This window comes from Rissa tridactyla, chromosome 5, assembly GCF_028500815.1.
Source record: "Rissa tridactyla isolate bRisTri1 chromosome 5, bRisTri1.patW.cur.20221130, whole genome shotgun sequence".
Taxonomy (NCBI): Eukaryota; Metazoa; Chordata; class Aves; order Charadriiformes; family Laridae; genus Rissa; species Rissa tridactyla.
Genome location: NC_071470.1, coordinates 19,249,250 through 19,271,292, shown reverse-complemented (window position 1 = coordinate 19,271,292; position 22,043 = coordinate 19,249,250). Strand labels below are relative to the sequence as shown.

Sequence of the window (22,043 nt, the reverse complement as noted above, 5' to 3'; positions counted from 1 at the left end):
AAAGCATTCATATTAAGTATTGAACTATGTCAAAGATGAGATAACAGATTTTATCTGGGAATGACTGACATGAGGAATAAGGGTGTAGGAAATACAAGTAAAACTCAACCTATTAAGTCTGATCCCTTAAAGGGAAATAAGGGAGACCTGTCTCTCTCAAACATTTCTTGGAGCATGAAAATTGTTTAAAGGGCATCCTAATTTATCCAGTTCACAAAGCTATCTGTGATGGCAGGAAAAGATCTTTTCTTGAAATGGATGCCTTATTCTCTTTCTCGCAGTAGCTGTTCAGAGACTTTTGTCTATTTATATTCATTATTGTTGCAGTAAGAACAGTGCTGGTTTTCATTATTTCATTGGCATGAGAAGCCCTGATTCAGTTTTGCTGTCAATTTTGACCTCTTTCTGTACCTCCTCTACTTTCAGTGACTAAAAACGTCAGTAAATAGAAACAGAGAAAACCCCATAAAATACTTCTGCAGCAGCACAAAGGAAGTTTAACAACATTCAAGACATCAGCAATTGCAGTTCATGTCTATGGTAGGGTACAGCATGCACTGATTGTTTAGCTGTTTATTGCATTGCTACGTACTTAGTGAGTTTTCACATACTGGTGGGGAAGAGATTTGAGAGTATACATAAGTAGTCCATTAAAAAAAAAAAAATTCTCAAAATACCGTCACACAAAGAGCAGAATAAAATCAATGATAATTTTAATGGTGGTAAGTATTTCTGGTCAAAATGTTCTGAGAACACATTAATTCTTCCATTTATTTTCTATCTGTATCACTCAAAAGTAAACACATAATTTTCAACTTTATCTAGCCAGACACTTGTCTTTGACTTAAAACCAAATATATCTCTATATGGCCATTGTTTTACCAGTCCAATGAAATTAATTAACTTGAAGCGTAAGTTTCATAAACTAATCACTGTGGACTGTGAGTTTATCCACTGTGCTTAGTCTAATTTAAAGGGACCCTAATTTAATGGGTCACTATCGGAGGTGCTTTGTTTACAAAGGGGCATGAAATACGCACATCAGCTCTCTCTGCTGCTCACTCTTGTACGAGGACCATGAAATACCCAAGTGTGATGCCCAGTTTCTTGTAGGACTTCATTCAGCTTTGGTAGGAGCATGCCATTCTCTTTGAATAATTCTCCTGGAATAATTCCATCCTCTGACAATTATGGGGGCTCAGGTGATTGATATTCAGGCACACAATTATTTGGCTCAAGTTGCAGCTTCAAAGTTGACCCGAGTAGAAACCAATTGTACCATCCGATAGTGAATCTATTATACAAATAAATTAGTTATACTCCAGTGCATCATGTTTTGCACTCACAAGAACTGCAGTCCCAACTGGCATCTCTATTATGATCTCGGCAAACAGACAGAGACACTGTGCAGAGAACAATTTTCTACTAAATATTTTTCATTCAGGAAACAATATTCTGAATGGCCTGGAAGGAAGGAACATGCGCAAAGTATGCACCACATGATCTAGCTATAATACATCGTGGGGGCAACAGTAGGCAATGACCATTTATAAAAGGAAACTAACAAATTATTAAAATCTTGTCTGAAATAATAATTGCCAAATTACCAAATTAATCCTTCCTCTTTAACAATAATTGACTTTCAAGTCAGATCAAATCTGCAGATTTTGTATTTTTCTGTCTGATTCAGTCTGATAAACTTGTTTCATCTTCTACTGCTTTATGTTTTGCCCAACTCCTATATTTGCCATCTTAACCACTAGTTTTCTGTGTCTTGTTCAGATTTTCAAAACAATCCAGCAGCTGTTGAGTGATTTTGACCACTGCAACTGATACTGGGTAGATTAGCAGAAATGAGTCTATGGATTTACACTGGGAATAATCAAGAGGATGATTTTTATTTCCCTATACTGTAGTCGATACATTTAATACACTAATATCTTAATTTTCTTCAGTGTATGTACCCTTTTAAAAAAAAAAAAATGTTTAACCTCCCTGTTAATATATTTTGCTTGACTGGGTTTCATGCTATCCTAGCAGATGTAATTAGGGATTTTTCCTACCTATTGTCAAGAATTTAGTCATGCATTGCAAGTGGAGCAAGCTTAACATTGTCCAGTTTCAAATCTTCTGTCAGTTTTACTGGAGTCTGAGTGAAAGCATAAACTAATAATGCAAGAAACTTCTTGATATTCAAATAAGTAAAACAAGTTCAAGATTATCTGATTCATTCTTGAAAAAGTAGATGCTGGCTATGAAGAAGTAGTACAAAGTATATGCAGTGGACTTCTTGAGAAATCTGGAAATGTCACAAACTGAGGAATAATGGAATATTTTCTGAGATTTAAAATTTTATGGGGACAGGTATACACTTTGGCAACCAAGCCAAGCAAAGGCATACTGACTAATTTTAATCTTGTGCTGCAAAACACAAGAGAAGACAAATTGTGATACTAAACAGTCTTAAACCAAGAGAATGGGTTCATTAAAGAGTACTTCCACAGGAGTCACTTCTGAAAAAATTATTCCATTTTTACTTGGGGCTAGAAAATATTTCACATATTTTGGAGGAATATATCAAGAAATACGTAGAGGTATATGCTCAACTGTTCGCTCAAGTATGTGGCTTAGGCAATCTGAAGAAAATGTTTCCTAGTAGCTGGTGAAGCAACCAAAAACCCAGTATCTTCATCTCGGGGATGGGAGATCGATCCTGACTAATATGCTTAGACATCCCCATTCAAGTCCAATCTTGCCTTTAACTTTCATCAAGACACAGTTCTATTTGTAAGGTAAGAATTCACTCCTATAACTGTTGAGTGATTGTAACACTGTAGGATACTTAGGGTTAAGGGCAGGGGTCAAAAAACTATGATACACACTACAGGCTCCATTAGATTCCCCCTCCCACATGAAGGATTGAGTCTGCTATTTCTGACAGGCTTAGACTTTGCAAGTAAACTTGATTTTTTTATCTTCTCAGTTCTGTTTCATTCCGATATTTTCTATACTTTCCATTAGTATATAAAAAAATAGTATACTTTTCCATTGTATAGGGAGATAAACAGTGATACCCTAATATCTTTTAGTATAACATCCCCATGATTCATGTGTATGCTTACAGTCTTTCTGCTGTACATGCACAAGGGGAATTAGTGCTGTGCTTAATACTTAATTACTAATGGACTGTAACCCAGATGAATCTGTCATAAGGATGTAACCATTCTGAGCCTATGTTTGTAATTAATTCGCTAGCTGTAATCTGCACACAGAGCTGAAAAATCAATAAAAGAATTTAATGAAAAAAATCCCTCTGAGCAGGACATAAATCACACTGAGAGATTCATTATCTTTTTGTATTTTTTGAGGTGTGAAGACTTTTCCACATACTTACTATAAAAACAACAATAACAACAAAAAAAACCCTCAACACTCCCCCTCGCCTGCATCGTCTCAGTGAGAAAGCATCGGCACTTATATCAAAACTACAAACTTACTTAGGTGGATTAATTTCTGGGTAAGAATTCTTCTTAGGACAATTTGAGAGTTCCAAAACAATTGCTGTAAAGACCAGAGTGGCTTATGCCACTGACATGGAATAAAAGACAAGAGTCTGTAACTAGTTAATCAGTAAACCATTTCCTTTCCCTGTGACGTGCGGTAGTATTACCATTTACTCCTGAGTTGTGTGAGGTTATACTTCTGAAGTATACTTCTTTATAGTTTCATTAATCATCTTCATGATTAATGAAGATGAGCACTATATTTTATAAAATTTTGACCCATTACCTCTGGAGTATACTTATATAAACAGGAAAACATGTGCTTTAATACAGTAATCTTAAAATGGTTTTTATTTCTATTTTTAACATTAATTTAGGTCTTGCATCATGTGGATCTTCTGCTAAAGGAATGAAAAATACGCTCTTTTTACTTTTCAATTCACTGAATTGAATTAAATTTTGTTGTTTCCCAGATCTTGCTGGTATGATTAAGTAAGTAAAATTACAAATTTATATGTATATTTGTGAGAGAAACATCTATGACATGAACAGATAAGTGATTAATTTTTTCCATTGTGTGGAATAAAGTTCCCTTTATGTGACAAAAAAGGTTAAATGAATCCTTCACATGATGGCTGTATTTCTTCTTACAACTTCCTCTTGACAGCTACTAAAAAGACAAGTAGTCACAAGTTATTTGTTTCTGCTTCATGCTGAGCTCTACATTATTTAGATGATCGTTTACAAGCAGAGCATGGAGAACTTTCTTCTTCCCCCCATTTGAAAATAATGTAATATAAATTAGTAGAGCTTTAGCACATTTTACAGTTACTGTTCAAGTTTAACCTTTGAGGTTCTATGACAAAACAAACATTACGTGACTCACACAGAAACCCTCCTGGGAACACAAGTAATTCCCTTTTTGTAAAAGCAGTACTACTATTTAATATATGTTATTATGTATTATTTTATTCTCTATATGGGGGAATGAAATAAGATCCAGAATCCAGCAATGTGTTGCTGCATGAAGTAGAGCTGTATGAAGCATTTCATTTTCAGGAATGCAGTGGTTCTATCAAGACAGTCAGTTCAAGTTACTATCTCATGTGGCAGAGGAAGTCTGTAAGAAAAAACTCACTGAAAGATATGAAAGTATATCAAGCTTACAGAACAGCTTGCCGGTCTCCCAAGTCACTGATTATCGATTCTGGATATCCTCTGAGGTACTTGTGGGATATCCGTAAGATCTAATGACATTGAACATTGTTTAGGATTGTGCTTTTAGTTTCTAAATGGCAGCAATGTATTCACTAGTATCCCCTAGAAAATGTTACTTGGATTATCTCCAGAAAGAAGTTGCTTTTTGAATGACATGGGTATGAATTGTAGGGAGATGAGAGGAAATCACGTAACCTTGTTTGTCTCTTGTGGCAAGAGCTACCCGGTGCGTCCATTCCTGATGAAGAAAATACATTATTATATCCTTACCGCCAAGAATTGCAATAAAGGGGAGCCGCACTATACAGCTGAGATAAGCTAATAATGGCTGTTCGCTACTCTGTTCCCTTAGAGCTCCTGCAGTCCCATCACTTTGGCATAAATATCAAGGAAATTATGTCGACTTTTGAGCCCTGATTCAGACTTATTCTTAAGTTATCTTTAAGAGAGCTGACATTCTAATTGCTCCACAAATTTTTTCAGCTCAGAGTTTGTTAAGCACTGACACATTTTGCTGAAAAAAAATAAAAGTATGTAATTTGACACAGTGACAGATTAATACTTTAGCATCAGCTTGGCAGAACAATTAGACAGCTTAAATATTTCCTACATCTTAATGTTTACGCTACTTCAGGAAGCCATAGTAAGTGTAAGTCCTACTTTTCTGAAGGATATGTTGCCATTTCAGTGATAGAAGTAAATCAGGCTATCAAAGGATTTAACAGGATTACAAGGAGTCTTGTAGCAATTACATTTAAATCTAGAAAATTAAAATCTAGGGAAATTAAGTTCAGTGTGGTGTATTTAGCAAAGTACTTGCCACTGCCATCACATAAACTGATACTTCCTGGTCCTCATTATATGTATGCAATTGGTCTTGTGAACAAAAATGAAACTATAAAGTCTGAACTACAGGATAAATACAACTTAGACAAGAGAAAACTATGTGTTTCAAATGTGCTTCCTTTTGTATTATAATATAATCAAGGTTTTAAATTAGTATTTGTCTAGACTTAACTCTGTAGAATTTTATTGCACTTACACGTAATACATATGCAAACGATATTGTGGTTCTCCACTGACAGTCAACGGAGCAATATGATTTGGGCCTGGAAGAGTACAACTAGTTATTTGGTTGGGGAGGGGAACAAACCACAGGTCTGTTTTTCGTATGAACAGTCTTTAAGTCAATTGTGAAATATCGGTGATTCCTTGATGATCACAGATGCAGTACTACTGAGCTGGTACAATCCTTAATTTTGGTAGGAAACTTTTTTATGGAGTTATTCTATAATTAGAAGAACAACTACAGAATATTGTATTTTAATCTGCTGGGGGCAATTGTGATAGAAATAACCATGGAATCTAAGCCAGGAAATTTATTGCTTGGGTAATATTTCTTTGGTTATGTGTCTGAGTCATGTTAAATAGCTATACAGTCTGGTATAGTCTGTTAAATGGAACAAAATACATCAAAATCTTACACATTCTTTATCTTATTTGACTCTGTTCTTTCCTAAAACAAAGGCAGGTATTATGCAAGGTATTACGCAAACCGAAATTTCATGTAAGAAGTAAACACTGTTGAAATTTTCTGCTTTACAGAGTCTCTCTTACACCAGTTTCAGATTTAATGGACTTCAGAGGCATGATATTTGTTTTGCACCACTACAGGTAGAAGCAGTATTCAATTTTTAACTTTTTGATGAAACTGTAAAATGGAATTGGATGTGTTTGGACTCAGGCAAGAAGATTTTATAAATGTTAGGTTATCATTTTGGAACTTGAGAGTGTTTGGTTTTTTTTAGCATTGGTGGCTTTGTTTCTCTATTCCTTTGATTAACAGCTGTCTTAAATGGTCCGGCCATTTGGGGGTTTCGTTTGTAATTCTATTAACATAAAATTTTAAGGAGGACGTTATTCTAAAATGGACTTCTGGCTGAACCTAAGCCCAGCTTCTAAGGTTGATTTATTACCAAATAAGTCAAGAATCTTAACCCAAAGCCAGTTAAGGATTGGATTGAGGCCAAAGTACATAAGTGTTAGTAATCACATTAACAGAATTGCAGAGTTGAAGGGAACCTTTAGAGGTCATTCAGTGCATCCTTTCACAAGGAAGGATTAGTCACGTTTATGTTACCTTGGGAGAAGTTTTTCTAGGCATTCGTAAAGCCCTCCCAGTGGTGGAGACTCTCTAAGCTTCCATCACTACATTTATCCTCCAGGTTTTTTTCCTAATTTCTAACCTGATTTGTCATCGCTACAATCGAGCCATTACTTTTGGTCCTTTCCACTATGAGCCTGCAAAACGGGTTGTTCCCACTCTTGGCTTTACTATAGCTTTTTAGGTGCATGAAAAGTGCTGTTTTCTGCCTCAGCTGCCCTCTCTTTTAGCTAATTCACTTTCATTCATCTAGCATGAACTTTTTTTCCAATGTTAAAGCATCAGTTACCTGTTTCTATTTTTTTATTGTGACGTTTTGTTTGCTTGTTTTATTTTTACTAGTTTTAGTGGTAGAGGACTATATAGCATCTCATGTTTGCTTTGAAAATTCCCTCTACTCTCTTTTGAAACCAGCTAAATACTTGGACCTTTGACACGCTACAGTAGTGAGTCTTGCCGTTCTTAGGAATTGTTTAAGGGATACTTTTATTTTACCATTTTTCAAGTAAAGTCTTGAAAATTCTCACTTTCATTCTATGTTGCTTTTTCCTTGCATAACGAAAGAATAAAAAGGTTCAGAATTCATTATTTTATATCCTTCCTCTCACAGTATTAATCAGTCAATCACTGTACATGTAAGCCTTTCTGTACTCTGAATTATTTTCTTAAGCACTGAAAAGAATTTCAGAATTGGGCATGATATACGTGAAATTATTCTAGTGCAAAAGCAATTAATATATTAATTACTTCAGTGCAGTTGGCATGTCTCAAACAGTGGATTTGTGTTTGACTTTATTCAGTAGGACTGTTTGAGAGATGGCATGCTCTGTCTCTGCGGTACACGATAATGGCACATTCAGAATGACAGCAGTCCAAGCCTTGGGGCACTAAATGCTTCTCGAGATATGTTCAATTGCTGTTTAACTGTATTTAGCCTGAGGTGCAGAGAAAGAAGTTGCTGATGCCTTCAAACGTGTTTAAGTATTTTAATAGGGTCTTGGCATGTCAAAATATGCCACAGCACTAACAGGGGTGCAGTTCCTGAATTACTGCAATTAGGAGACAGTAATTTCAAAGACAGTACTGTTGTAGCTGTGTATCACTATAGCTTAGCTTTTGTTGCCCCCTTAAACAGTGATTTTCTGCAATATGTACCCTCTCGGCTGTTTTCTGCATTATTGTTCTCTGATCATGTAGTCAATACTTGTTATGCTTTAAGAGCTCTATTGTGTCTCCAATCACACAGCTCATAAAACAGACAACCATGTAGTATAAAAGCTATGTAAATGGACTCCTGGTTAATTACATAGCCTTACTGGTGTTTCACTTGAATTTTGGATCGTCCCCTGAGTAAAATATAATTTTGTACAGAGTGCGGGAAAAGATGGGAACCAAACCACAGTCTCTTATCATTACCATATGACAGTTGCTGTTCCTTTTTCTTCTCTCACAGTAGTGTGGAACAACTGCACGGGCATTCTTTACAGGTCCTCAGTAACTGGAACCATGCAGGGATGTTATGGGTCCATCAATGGGGGAAGGCAGCAAAATCTGCATGTAGTCATTGATTTGTCATAGATACTATTTAGAACTCACCTGCCAATGACTCCTCAGATCCTGTGGACCAAGCTGCACGGTTTACAGAAGTACTGTTGTACTGCTGTAGTACTGTATGGCTACTGTGGTCATGTACTCCTCAAGAAAAGTCTACAGCTAGGAATGCTTTCTGGGCACAGAGTTCTTTCTGGGAATGTTCAAGTTATTGTATCTAGATAGGGTGTCAGTATTGCTCCGAAGGGTTTTCCATGACCACAGATAAGTGGAACAGAGCTCTTCGCTACTTAAGTACATCTAAAGATTGTTACCATAGGTTCTGTGTGTGGTTTTCAAAAGATGAGAAAAAGAAAAGCTCCTTGAATCTTTCTCCAAAAGAGTGTATGTGCTAGGACCATGTCATGAATAATTGATAAAGCTGGGTTTGTATAAAATATATTGTACAAGAACAGTTGTTAAAAAATAGGTGGAGCGGGGCCAGAGTGAGCGTGCATCCCTCATTACATTTCTGCAATGTGTGTGTACAAAAAAGCACATAACTTGTAACTTGTACTCGTTGACTACTGTGTTCATAACGCTTTATCTGTACTTGATGAAATATATTGACCTTCTTTGGTAAGGAATGGGAGGAGAGAAAATAATGCAAAATTGCTTGGGTAGAATATTTCAGTTGTTAATTTTTTTGGCTCTAAACTGGATATCAAAGATCATATTTCCCCTCTCCACACTGCTGTGCTAGGTGCCTTCCTTTTTTGATAACAAGCAATTCTTCTAGCCCTAAAGCAACAGTCAGCTACAATCAACAGAAACATAAGCATACATAGAAATAACTCCATTCATTTGCATGCTTTCATGCAAAGTTTTATGGGAAATATAAGCTATCACATCTCAGAAATTAATGATAAATTTTTAAAAATTTCTTGGATTAATGATAAGTATGATTTGAAAAAAAAAAAAAAGCTTTTATCAGCTAACTCTGGAAATCATTGGTGGAAGCTTATATTGATGCAATGAGAAAGTAGATTGTGAGACCCTGTAAATTAGTGTTCTCCAATTTATTTTAAGCCGAAGTGTGAGCAGTTGCAAATGAGATCTACTTTATAAGTAGTCACTTTTCAAGTCTCCATTTACATGTATACCTAGAAACTTGTCTAAATATCTGCATTTTGGGGACTGGGTTTACAACATCTTTGTAAATAGTCAAGCAATAGCTAGTTCTGATGTAGAGACACAGTAAGAGGGTATGTTTGAAAATAGATTACATCTTCCATTGTAACTCTGAAGATAATTTTATGCAAATAAAAGTTTAAATTTGAGTAGTCTATGCGTAAACAAATCTACAAATTTCTGTATTACAAGAAATACCATTTCACCAGGTTTACTTTCTCACTAATTAGCATTGTGATGAAATTTGTTTGTTAATAACTGGCATCTTAAGCATTTATTTTAGTCAGTTTCCAGATATGTAACCATGGTAGAAATCTCTTGTACTCTTCCTTGGTGATTTGCCAACTGTGCTAACAAATCCTTCGCTGTGTCATATTCCATTAGGTTTGCCAGCTAGTAGGGTGGTCGCTACTAAAACTTTTAAACTAAAGAGTACTTAAAAAAACATGTCAGTTTGAGATAGTTATGTTTGGATGTAAATTATGCTAGAGGACAAGATTAACTTTTTTTTTTTTTTTTTTTTTTAATTCAGAGATTGTTCATCTCTCCATGGGCTAGATATTGTAAAAAGGAGCATAAAGTCAGTACTCTGCAAAAGAGGGTCACTGTTCAGGGAGTTAGCAAAAATACATTTAATTACTTTGTAGCTGAAGTGGTGTGGCAGTTTATTTGAAATGAAGGTTAAATCTCTGTTACCTACTGCAGTGTATAGAAAGTACCCGAGTTGCCCTTAAATGACTAGTTTAGGTACTGGTAATAACTGACAGCACAGGATGTTTTACCTGTCTTCTGATATAACACTGCCATGGTTTAACCCCAGCTGGCAACTAGGACCACACAGCCGCTCGCTGACGTCTCCCCCTCTTCAGAAAAAAAAAAGGAGAACTCCTGGGTTGAGATAAAAACAGTTTAATAAGTAAAGAAAAAGCTGTGCACGCAAGCAAAGCAAAACAAGGAATTCATTCACTGCTTCCCGTCAGCAGGCAGGTGTTTGGCCATCTCCAGGATCACAGGGCTCCATCAGGCATAATGGTTACTTGGGAAAAAAAAACGCCATAATATCCTCCCCTTCCTTCTTCTTCCACCATCTTTATACGCTGAGCATGGCATCATATGGTATGGAATATTCCTTTGGTCAGTTGGGGTCAGCTGTCCTGGCTGTGTCTCCTCCCAGCTTCCTGTGTACTCCCAGCCTACTCGCTGGTGGGGCAGCATGAGGAGCAGAAATGGCCTCGAGTGCTTAGCAACAACTCAAAGCATCATTGCGTTATCGACATTATTCTTATCCCAAATACAAAAAGTAGCGCTATACCAGCTGATAGTAAGAAAATTAAGTGTATTCCAGTCAAACCCAGGACAAACACACCCAAAAAAAAACATTCCCTCCTTCACTGCACCACCTTTCCCTCACCTGCCAAATGCTGAAGTTATGTCCGTCTTTTAAACAGAAAAGCAGTTAAATACAATAGATTAGAAAACATGTCAGATTAAATTTGGGCTTAAATGCTGTTCTGATTCAAGCTCTTAGAACAGATACAAGAAAGCAATGGAGTAGAAGGCTACGTTAACTGTTCGTGCCAAATACTAATGAAGGGTGTTTTATAGGAAAATACATCACACCAGATCTAACAGCCTGAGGGAGGCGAGGCTGCTGCTGCTGTTCCATGTCTCCAGGTCCAACCAGCAGCAAAGATGGAGATGTATTCCCAGTAGGCACACACAGAGAGCACACATACACACCAATTATATACATAGTTGACCACACAGATCACAGACACTCAGAGCACTCACACGAACACAGACAGCACCAGTGGCCTCATCCTGCTCCCCTCTCTGTCTGGACAGGATGGAAGTCCACCAGTCAGACTGGACGTGCACATATGTATACATGCACACATAATAAAGAGCACATATCTAGGAGTTAGAAAGGAATTTAATAAGAAGATAGGACAGATGGGGCTGATCGGGCACAGGGGACGACCAGACAAGCTTATTAGTCAGCAAAATACATGTGACTGACCCTTTTATCTCCTTATCTCTATTTTCTCACCCTTGTTCCTCCCCAAATCACCAAAACTCCTCCCTTGTCCTCCCTTTGGTTCCTCCCCTAAACATCATGTAATAAGAAGTCCTGTGCTATCTCAAACTGCTTTTCCCCCATATCCCATAATGTGTCCTACATACCTAGGCAGCAATTCCCCTGTTAGGCAGAAAGACGGTCTGGAGAGCAGCTGCCAACGTCTTGTGTTGAGTTTCACACCCAGACAAGGGGGCTGACGGCTCTGCTAGGATAGCCTGGGAGGGGCCCTTCATTACAAGCTGGTTGTTCCTTCCAAGTCCTTGATTTGTGTTCCTGTCTGCCACTGTACGCCCCTGTGCTCCTCTGAGCCTGGGCCAATGGACCTGTGATGGGCCTGGGAGTAGCCTGTGGATGTATTATTTGGGCTAGTATTATCTTGTCAGTGTCTATCTGAACTCTTTTGTGGGTGTGAAGATGAGGTTTATCAGATAACCCAACAGTGCGAGTCAGCCACATGCTGACTTAGAGGTTGCCGCTTCATAACACAGCGCTATAAGGCTGAATTGTAGAGTAAATCCTCATGCTTTACAATAAGGAATTACAATATTTGTCCAGAAGTGAATAGTGGATGCACTATAGTGCGAAATGGTAACTTTTGAAGTGTGTGATTCAAGGACCACTAGCAAGGCAAAGATTGTTATCAACTCAAGTAATGCTGGCTCAGGACTTGTTTGCATTAAAAAGAAACCATCAGATATAATGAGATATTAACTGTTTCAGTCTGGGAAAAGCAAACAAACAAACAACAACAAACCCCCCCCCCCCCCCCGTTTTCGATAAACACATCCTCCTATATTTTAAATAAAGGTCAGACATATTGCCATGATAAGCATTTGCTAATATTCTGCCAGAGTAATAATTGAAATACTAGTAGCAAGCATAATGCTTAATGGTCATTGTTTGGAAATAAAGTGCTGTTTGAAGAGTTTATTGAGATTTAGATGGGAAGGGGATTTGCCCAGTTTTTCTGTTTAAAAATCACAGCACGTTACGTGCAGCTCAGCAGCTAATTATGCTTCTTACCTTTAGGGAGTGCCAGAATAATACTAGATTTAGCTGACAAATAGAGAATTTTCCTGTCACAGTCCACATCTTCTGTCTACATCTCCAGAACACAGTCATCTGAAAACTGATAGGCTGATAACTGTCCGCAGTCTTTGCATTCTTCATTGAAAAGAATTGGGAATCATGGCTGAGTCTAAATGCAAAAGCCTTAAAAAGTACAACTGGAAAAAAACCAAACCAAACACCAAAATAAAAACAACAAACCCAAACCTCAGTTCCCTCCTCCCAGCCTTATACATCTCAGCTACAGAGTTAGCTGATCTAAAAATCAGTGCTGTTTTCCTCATTAAAACGAGTGACATATTGAAATATGAAATATTATACAGTCTTCAGAATACATCAGATTATATAAAATTGTTGATAATTAATAATAAATAATATGTATATTCTTCATGATACTGCAACAAATTACTAATTAAATGAATGTTTAAATGCATGAAAAAATCAGGACAGGATGAACATAAATCTGACTTTCAGGGGTTTTTGCAATTCTATCAGGGTTAAATCTGCAGATGCTAAAATTAAATATGTTTTCTCTGCAAGCACCTGTTCTAAATATTTTAAATTAAAACAGTTTATTCTGGAAGGGGCAAAAGATTTTTAGTTGCTTTTTTTTTAAACCTCAGTAGTTACTAATTTATAAAAAATTCACAGTTGGAACTGTCACTGTTTGAGAAGGTTATGTGGCAGCCAAAATCAAAGAAAAATAGGCAAAATAGAAGTAACAAAATGAAGGCTAAATAGATCTTTGAAAGATATTTTATAAGGCATAAGTTATTACTGGTAAAATTACTGTTCTCATGAATTTGGGGAAGGTAGAAAGTTGCCACAGACCCTATGAAATACCTGATTGTGTTTCCATGCTGAAGCTCCTTGCTCCTTTTCAAGATAATCTGTTTTTTATAAAAGAAACATAAAAGTTTCATCAAATAAGTCGTATCATATGGAAGTCATTAAAGAAACTGGAAAAATTCATTTACTTACTGACTTTTGTTCTTTGTCAACTTTAATTGTCTGAATATCATGTTGTTACTTTGTAGGCAGCTCCAGCTATTTCTTGTAGACCATAAAGTACAATATAACTGAATAAAAACAAGGTTTCAGAATCTTACCCAGTGCTTAAAACAGTTGAGGTAGCTTTTTAATTCAATTGCAATGCAAGTGTCAAAATATGAATATTAAAAACTACCTGTGTTTTTATCAGGTGGGATTCAGTCCTGCAGTCCCCTGAACTTTGCTAGTTTTCAGTGAAAGCTCTTACAAGGACAGTAGCTAGAAAGCTTAGGCACAGTGATCTGGAACAGGACACCTTCTAACACACCAAGCGACGTATAAAATGTTCGTGTATCTATTCGGGCAGCACTCAGATTCTCCCTGTCGCTTCACATGCAAACACAGCACACAGAACAGCTTTACCCATACATAGCAGATTACATTTATAACCAAAAGCAGGTTTTTTTATATGTTCTACTAATCATTGATTGTACCATTCATATAACATATTGTGTACTAACAACTAACGCCCAGTCCTGAGAAATACAGGCAGAGGTTTACACGATATGCAAATTGAGTCCCATGGTTAATAATGGAGCTGCTTACTTGCAGGGAGTTAAGCATGTTCATGAGTATTCGCAGGGTCCAGGGCCTCAGGTTCCTTTCACATGAATTACAAGTATTCCTTACAAAAAATTCAAAGAAAGGTATTTTTAATAATTTCAAGAAAATTGGCAGTATGTAATTAAGTGCTTGTTGGACTCTTTTAGACGTCAAAAGTCATTCATTACCTAATGTCAAATGCCTTTGAGATGGATTTACAAGCGCAGGAAGTCGCTTAATAGTCTTATTTTTTAGTGCTGGTGGTTGAGGATAACTGTACAGAGACATTTGTTGCCTAGGGGCACACGCAACGTAAACCAAACTATTACTGAGGAACTTACTGCAACATTCTTGCCAAGACCTTTAAAAATACCTTTTGAGAATTTAAAGATTTGCAGTTTCACTGGAAGTCATTGCAATATTATTCATTTGTAAAGACGACTCTATTTTACTTTCAGATTCAAGGCCTCTACCAGATGTAGCCCTGACAGGGAAGTGTACCCGAGAATGTGATGAGTATGGCCACTCGGACTCCTGCTGGATGCCAGTTCGCACTTCTCCTGAAAGAAAGCAGAAGAGCCAGCCAAAACTCTCCACTTTCATGCCTGTCGATGAACGGGGCAGTCAGGAAAAGCTGGCCAATGGAGAAGCCTCCCTCATGGGTGATCGCAACAGAAACCTCCTTAACAAAAAGTTGACCTCATCCTATGAGACCTTCAGCGCGGCTAGTTTCAGCAAAAATGAAGAAGGCAATCCAGAGGATATCCCCCTTACACAGACAGGGGAATACAAGCCATCTCCTGTCAATACTCTAACTAGAAGAGAAGTTTACCTGTAGGCTAAAAAGCAGCAACAAAGTTCTTTCATGTTATAAGAAAGAAAAGGGGCAAAAGTCTTAAAATCGAAACAATTTTAACAAAAACGAGAAACAAAAAAGAGGGGGCCACCAAAGAGACAAAAGATCTGCCTGCCACTTCTGCCTCCATAGCAGGCATTTAATTATACTGTCTGCCTGACTATACTGTACAATGTAGAAAACGTTGTTACTTGCATGTCTAATTCCCCCTCACTGATTTTTATTTTCCTAAATCTATGGTTGCAAATTCCTCCCATAGTAACGAGCTTGATTAAAAAGAACACAACACACTGTTGTTTCCCCTCTGCAGAAGCATGAGTTAAGCCACTCATTTTGTTTGATTGTCATCTGGCTTGTTGAGGATAACAGGTCAGGGAAAATGTATTCAAAACATATCATCTGAATATTGCTGATCCCCACCAGGGACAATCCTTCAGAAACCATACAGACATAGAGATAAATATAAAGGAATAATCATTAATAGGCACTTTGTGAAGACCACAGCTTTAATATTCTCACCTCTTATCTGAGGCTGGAAGCAACAGAAATACGTTCAGCCTGAGACTGCAGTCAAAACCACAGCATACTTTACGATGATTCATGAACTCTGGTTCTGTTTTATCCATAGAACAAGTGTGTTCTTGCTGTGTCTCTTTCTCTCCTTCGCTTTCATTCTCTGTAATGATTACTTCAACGTAAACACAATTAGTAACACGTATACCGTAGGATAGTAATGATAAACTCTAAAAATCATTATTTTGGGCAAGACTAACATCTAGCTGGGAAGATGGTAATAACAAAAAGGCCAAAGATCACACAACGGATCAGGGGAACTGCTAAGTATTGGGGCTTGGCGTAGAAAACTAACATATTCACAAATACACACATGTACTCATAACACGCCTTCAGTTACATTTTGCACAGCAGCACAGTTCACAAGCCCAGATGACTTTTGTTTTATTTTCCAGTGCGGTTCAGTCGAATGCACAAAGGAACTGATGTGGGGTTTTTTTTTTTTGTAATGACATGATATGTTGCAGCAGATGCTGCATATGATATGCTGCATATGCCAGTTCCAGGGAATTTTTAAGATCAAAATTAAAACCCAATAGTAGTAATAGAAGGCTGTGTTAATGACGGTGCTTGGTGGGATGGAACGGGTGGACAATGGGATGATGCAGTGACAAGAGGCTATTACAAGTCAAACACAAAACCTTCTTTTCAGAGTGCAAGGAATGATTGCTAAGTTTTTTGTCATTGGTTACCAGTTGCTTCAATTATGTCAAAGATATAACGCAGGTTTTCTTGAAACACAAGTGCATTAAACCCAAGAGAAGTGCAATACTAAATGACATCAAAACTCGGAACATTTAGTCTGTGTAGAAAATGGTCTGATAAACGGTGGTGTGATACTCACCTAGCAGATCAAGATGAGTCAAAAGGAGTCCAAGGCACCATGGTATCCAAGAGCTTTGGTCTCTACCGATTCTCATGGTGAGCGCTTCTGGAAAGGGAAGAGGAAATGAAGCAGGTTTTTGTGCAATAAAAGCAACAAAATTGCAGAATTTCAACCAGTTGCTTTGTAGTTGATGCTGTAGTAATAATGACAGACTGAGCTCAGCCATTCAGATGAAAACGACAATCGAACAACACAGCAAGGACAGCTCGAGGAGGGGGGAGCATTCAAATCCCTGGCTCTTTAACCTGGCATTAAGGCATGGCTAGATGGCTCTCTAGTATACTGTAGTCACAATGTAGCTTTGGGTAGTCTCTTGCTTTGAAGAATTGCATAGAAATAACCTTAAACAGCCTAAAGTAGAGGTTGGTAAATCAAGACAACTCATCACATTTATCTTTTGAATTCTTTTCTCCATATAGTGGGATGTGCCATTATTGGCCATTTCGTTCTCCTCCCTCAAGTTTACTTTCTTCAAGTAACATTAGTTTGTGTCTAGCGGTTATGATGAATGGGCACATTTTAGAAAGAAGATATTAAAATCAAAGATTAATAATGATTGAACATTTTTATGTTTAATTATTTAAGTATATGGAGAGATGCAAACTAGTACTTTGTTATGAGACTGCATACAGCAGTTACCGCTTTGTATAATCTGTAAGTACCTGTTTAAAAATGCTTCTAAAAATGCTTATGTAATGTATACACATTTTTCTTGCACGTTTCAACAGAATACACAATTGCATAACACAAGTGTTCAACAGAATTTCCTTTAATAAGATTTTATTTAATATTACACATACAAAAAAAAAAAAATTAGGTAGCTTGGTTCCATATATTCTTAGACCCTTTTTCTACAAGGCTAATAATACAGGTCACAGAAGACCTTCAGATTAAATGGATCAGCAGTCACTCACCAATTTTTACACCACATAAGACAGTCAGTCATTAAATACTTTACTTGTGTGCATCTCCTTATATCTGAAATGGGTGTGAAAGAGGTTTTTTTTAAATTCTATCTACTGTAAGTATTCACGGTAATTCTAGTGGAACTAGCCACTATTAATATGCTGATTACTCTTCTGACCTGGCATGACACACAAATATATTTTGTGTTTGTATTTTTCCTCTTTATTTGAAATAGGTTAAAACTGGTGCCACTCCATAAATAAGAGTGCTTTTGTATAAAAATAAACAAATAAAACTATAAAAAATAATTAGGGTGAATGCGAAATATGCAACTGTGCCTTTTATACCTAATATTATGGTAAAGTGGTAGTTGGGTTTGAACACTGAGGGATAAGGGGCTATTCCCAACTTTTTTGAACCTGTATATTTACTTGTGTTTATTTTCTGAGAAATTATAAATAATATATTTAAAAACAAGCCTTTTGCCAAACTCAGTTAATGGACCAGTCTTAAGCATTATTAACACAAGGCTGTGGTTTAAGTAGGTCTTGAGGATTTTTTTTTATTACTATTTGTGTGGGATTTGGGGTTGTTTTCATTTGTTTTTAATTCTGCTGCCTGGAAAACTACGATCAGTCTATATTATAGTTATTTAGCAAGGTGTCACCAGTTCATGTTGCCAGGAAAACTGTCGATTAAGTTGGGGTTTTTTTAATTGCTTTTAGCTGTCATCACATTTCAGTTGTACAACATAGAAATCATCCTTTTATTTCCTTCCATGGGAAACTCAAACGAGCTTTGCATGTATTTTACATTAGGGCACCTTTATAGATTGATGCGTTAATATATAACTTTATATGTATTAGACAATTCAATAGCTTTGGTCTAAAATCTAATGCTCATTCTGGATCTCAGATCCACTATGTTTATTCAATATGGTTTCTGACTGGCCTGCTGCCTGAGTTTCAGGAAAAAAAAAAGTTAAACATTATTTTTATGTGGGGGAAAAACTTAAACGGGATTGAAATGATTGGCTGAAAGGCTACCCTAGGAAGTTGTCAAGCAGGAAAACCAAGAATATGGATAAAGACCTTGCCATAAATCCAGCCGTCACCAAACATTTGTAAGGAACTTGAACAGCGAAATATTTTTCCTTCTGTTTCATTGGTGATAAATACACGGTGTTTCCTTAAGGAACGAAGCAGACGAAATAGCAATAGAAATGAAAGTGCATCAGTTAAGTTGTGCTACCGACTGAAGAGCATAAACACAAGGAAGAAGACAACATTCACCAGCTACCTGGGTATGCTTTCAGACAACTTTTTCCTAAATTTTAAAGCACTTGCATTCAGTGTGGTACGATCTGTTTGTAATATTAATCATTGACTATTGTTCTGCAACTTGGATGTTGATAGTGAAGCAGAGAACAATTTATCATTGTTTATTATGAGTCACTATGCACGCAACTATGCTAAACATGGCAAAATGTATTAAACGCTAGTCCACCTCTATTTATGAAATATTTACATAATTTAATTTGCTTTTGTACAGTTTTATGTAAATAAATTGCTTGTCATTTTTGTCTCTGCAAATTAAAATATAACATGTTCAACTGGTTGCCCATTTGCCAGTGTACTTTCTCTGACAGGCTATTCCACTTTTACTGGATTAAATCACATGATAGTTTGCATTTTCAACCTATGTTTTGCATGGCAAAGATGAAACTGCCTTTATACTGGCCACATCTGCAGCTGCTGACATCGCTGAGGTTTTACCCGTCTACGGAGTGAAACTCAGTAGAGGTTATTGTCACTCAGGACAGCATACAGCTATTTTTGCAGTAAAAATAATGTACTTGTAAAGACAGCAGTTGTTTCTGACTACTGTTCAAAAGGGCTTCTTATTAAGATGTGTTTAAAACCTTCATATTAAGAGGAATAACAAGTAAAAGCTCAGGTATTTCCATTAGGGAAAGACAATTTTCTAATTATCAGCAAGGTTGTCATTTTTTACAAGAAGTTTAGAAATATTAACAAGTCCTAAAATGTCAGTGAAGCATCAATGCTGAAAAGAACAACACAATGAATGCAGCATTTCAGAGCAAAATGTGAAATAAAAACCTCCAGTTCTTTCTAGCTGTGAATCAAATTATCCATCTTAGCATAATGACAGATCAAGAACAAACCCTCCTCAAGAAAGAACATCTAAGAAGCAGAAAGAGTTTATTCCGTAGCTGTCTGGATCACATACTGCTTTTTTTGTTTATTTGTTTTTAAAAAGCAGGTTCCAAAACAGCCGTTAAGTTGGGATTTGCATCAGTTGTAATATGTGAAAATTATGTTTGTGGGGGAGAGGGCTCGAAGGTTAAAACTCACCCCCCTCCCTGTTGTTTTCTACAGAATACAGTATTGCTACGAAGACCCTGCAAATCATTGTGTACAGTTTCCCGCTGAACACCACAGAAAGTGCTGTTTCTATCTTTTACCTTAGTTACAGATTAGGCTTTGATTTCTGTGAATACAGGCTGACCAGAACTTTTTTTTTTTTTTTTTAAATAAACTTTACATTACAAATTTCTTTCTCTGACTGTGCTTTCAGTTAACATTGCCTGGTCTTCTTTAACGAACGTGTCAAGGAAGATTCTTCCTCCCGTAAGCAGAGGTCTGAATCTGCATGCCCATGGAGAGCGTTCAATCCACCAACTGACCCCCGTTCTCCCACATCGCACTCGAACGAGCTACCCCTCAACCTCTTTCAGCAGTAGCGGTATTTTAATGAGTAACTTCAATCAAGCTTTCATGTTTATTTTATACGAGATGTAGTATGCAAGGCATGACCTTGTGTTTGTTTATTTTGTCTTTTATCTGCATTCTCCTTGTTTACCAACTGCATCCAGGAAGGTGATTACAGGAAGATAAAATAAATTTCCTGAACCACAGAGAGTGGTAAGAGAGGATAATATAAACTGGCAAAAGCTAACAATTTATGCTCCCCTTTAACCCTGGCTTCATTTCTCCCTCCTGCACTGCAGTAAAATGTAAATCTTGTGCAGAGACTGAAATTAATAAATGTGACCTAGGCAGAAATAATTTCACGTCTTCATTGAGCCTCCTGAGGGGAGTGTATAGAAGATGCTTAATAGTTCATAAATGTGCAAATCATCTAGCCTATGCAATAGAAGAAAGCAACGCCACAGTTAGACAAGAATATTTAGTATATTGCTTAGTAAAATGATAGGATTCCAGTCAGTCGGTTCATACAGCTATTTATTCTAAACCAAGTATGACTGGTTTAAAGACTTAGATATACTTACCAAGAAACAAGGGAAAAAATGCAAAATACCTATTCTGTAGTGGCATGGAATAGCCTCTGGGAGAAGAGGGAACAAAGAACAGCAAATAAGTATAATGTAATTGGCACAGAAGTGTTAGAAATAAATCCCTTTAGGACTTTCAAACTGATTTAAGGATCCTAAAATAGGGAGATATTAATGCATAATTTGTAGCTATCTACAGTACGGTACTGTAATTTCTAAGAAAGAATTCTTGCTAATTATAAGGCATGTGATTCTATTTTAGGTGGTGTTTTTAAAGATTTAATTAATGGTTAAAAATATTTATATCTTAGTATTCTTCCTATGTAAGCTTACAAAAGCAAAATTCAGCAGGCTTCTACAGCATTCGCTGTAGGAGAAGGCAGGTTTGGAAAGACCAAGACAGCCAAGATATAGTTTTCATATTTCTGTTCTATTTTCAGCAATGCAACCAACATCTTCACGTTTACACTACAATCAGGAATAAAAAAAAAAATAATATTAAAATCTAAACCTTTCAACTGCCACTGCTTTCCAGAATATTGCAGAGGGAACAAAGTAGCATAAAAGCAGATTTAGTACACCATGTCAACCCCCACTTTGGTAAATTTTACACTCGGGAAATTCAGTGTCATGGAGAAAGCAACTTCAATAAGAATGAATCACGAAGTTTCTCCCACTTCTGTGGGGAATCAGAGAAGGAAGGAAAGACTAGAGCAAGAGGAAAAAAAATGCTGTCTCTTTTTATTACCTACCTCTCATGGATTTCCAGAACCTACAGAAAATCCCATTAATGAAATCTCTAATACTGGAGTCTGTCTTTTCCCCTCATGAGTGTACACCTCCACTTTCTTCCGGAAAGAACTTGCAGGTTTTATAACTTGTACTAAGTCTAGTTGGGGTAAACCATCTTCTTGATGCTTTCTCTTCCTTTATAGTAACTCTATTACATGATTACAGAAAATGAAACTGATTCTAACTGAGACAAGATTATGGTGGCAGTGGTCCACTCTAAGTTAGTTGAATAAATATTTGATAAGACAAGTAGAAGTGAAAAAAATCAGAGTGAGATGAAAGGGATCCCGTTGGTCTAAAAAGATCCACAAACTGCTGCACACACTGTAATGATTTATTATTTAGGTCTGATCAAAACAGAAGAGGC

The 22,043-nt window shown here is 36.8% G+C and overlaps 1 protein-coding gene across 1 annotated transcript in view; it reads left to right on the top strand.

The window, feature by feature from the left end:
- Window positions 1–19,173, top strand: part of PCDH7 (protocadherin 7) — a 283,362-nt gene extending 264,189 nt beyond the window's left edge. Inside the window, exon 3 of the mRNA XM_054203005.1 lies at window positions 14,806–19,173. Coding sequence (XP_054058980.1) covers window positions 14,806–15,185 — 380 coding nt within the window. The 3' untranslated portion in view covers window positions 15,186–19,173. The remainder of the gene's footprint in view (window positions 1–14,805) is intronic.
- The last annotated feature ends 2,870 nt before the right edge of the window (window positions 19,174–22,043 follow it).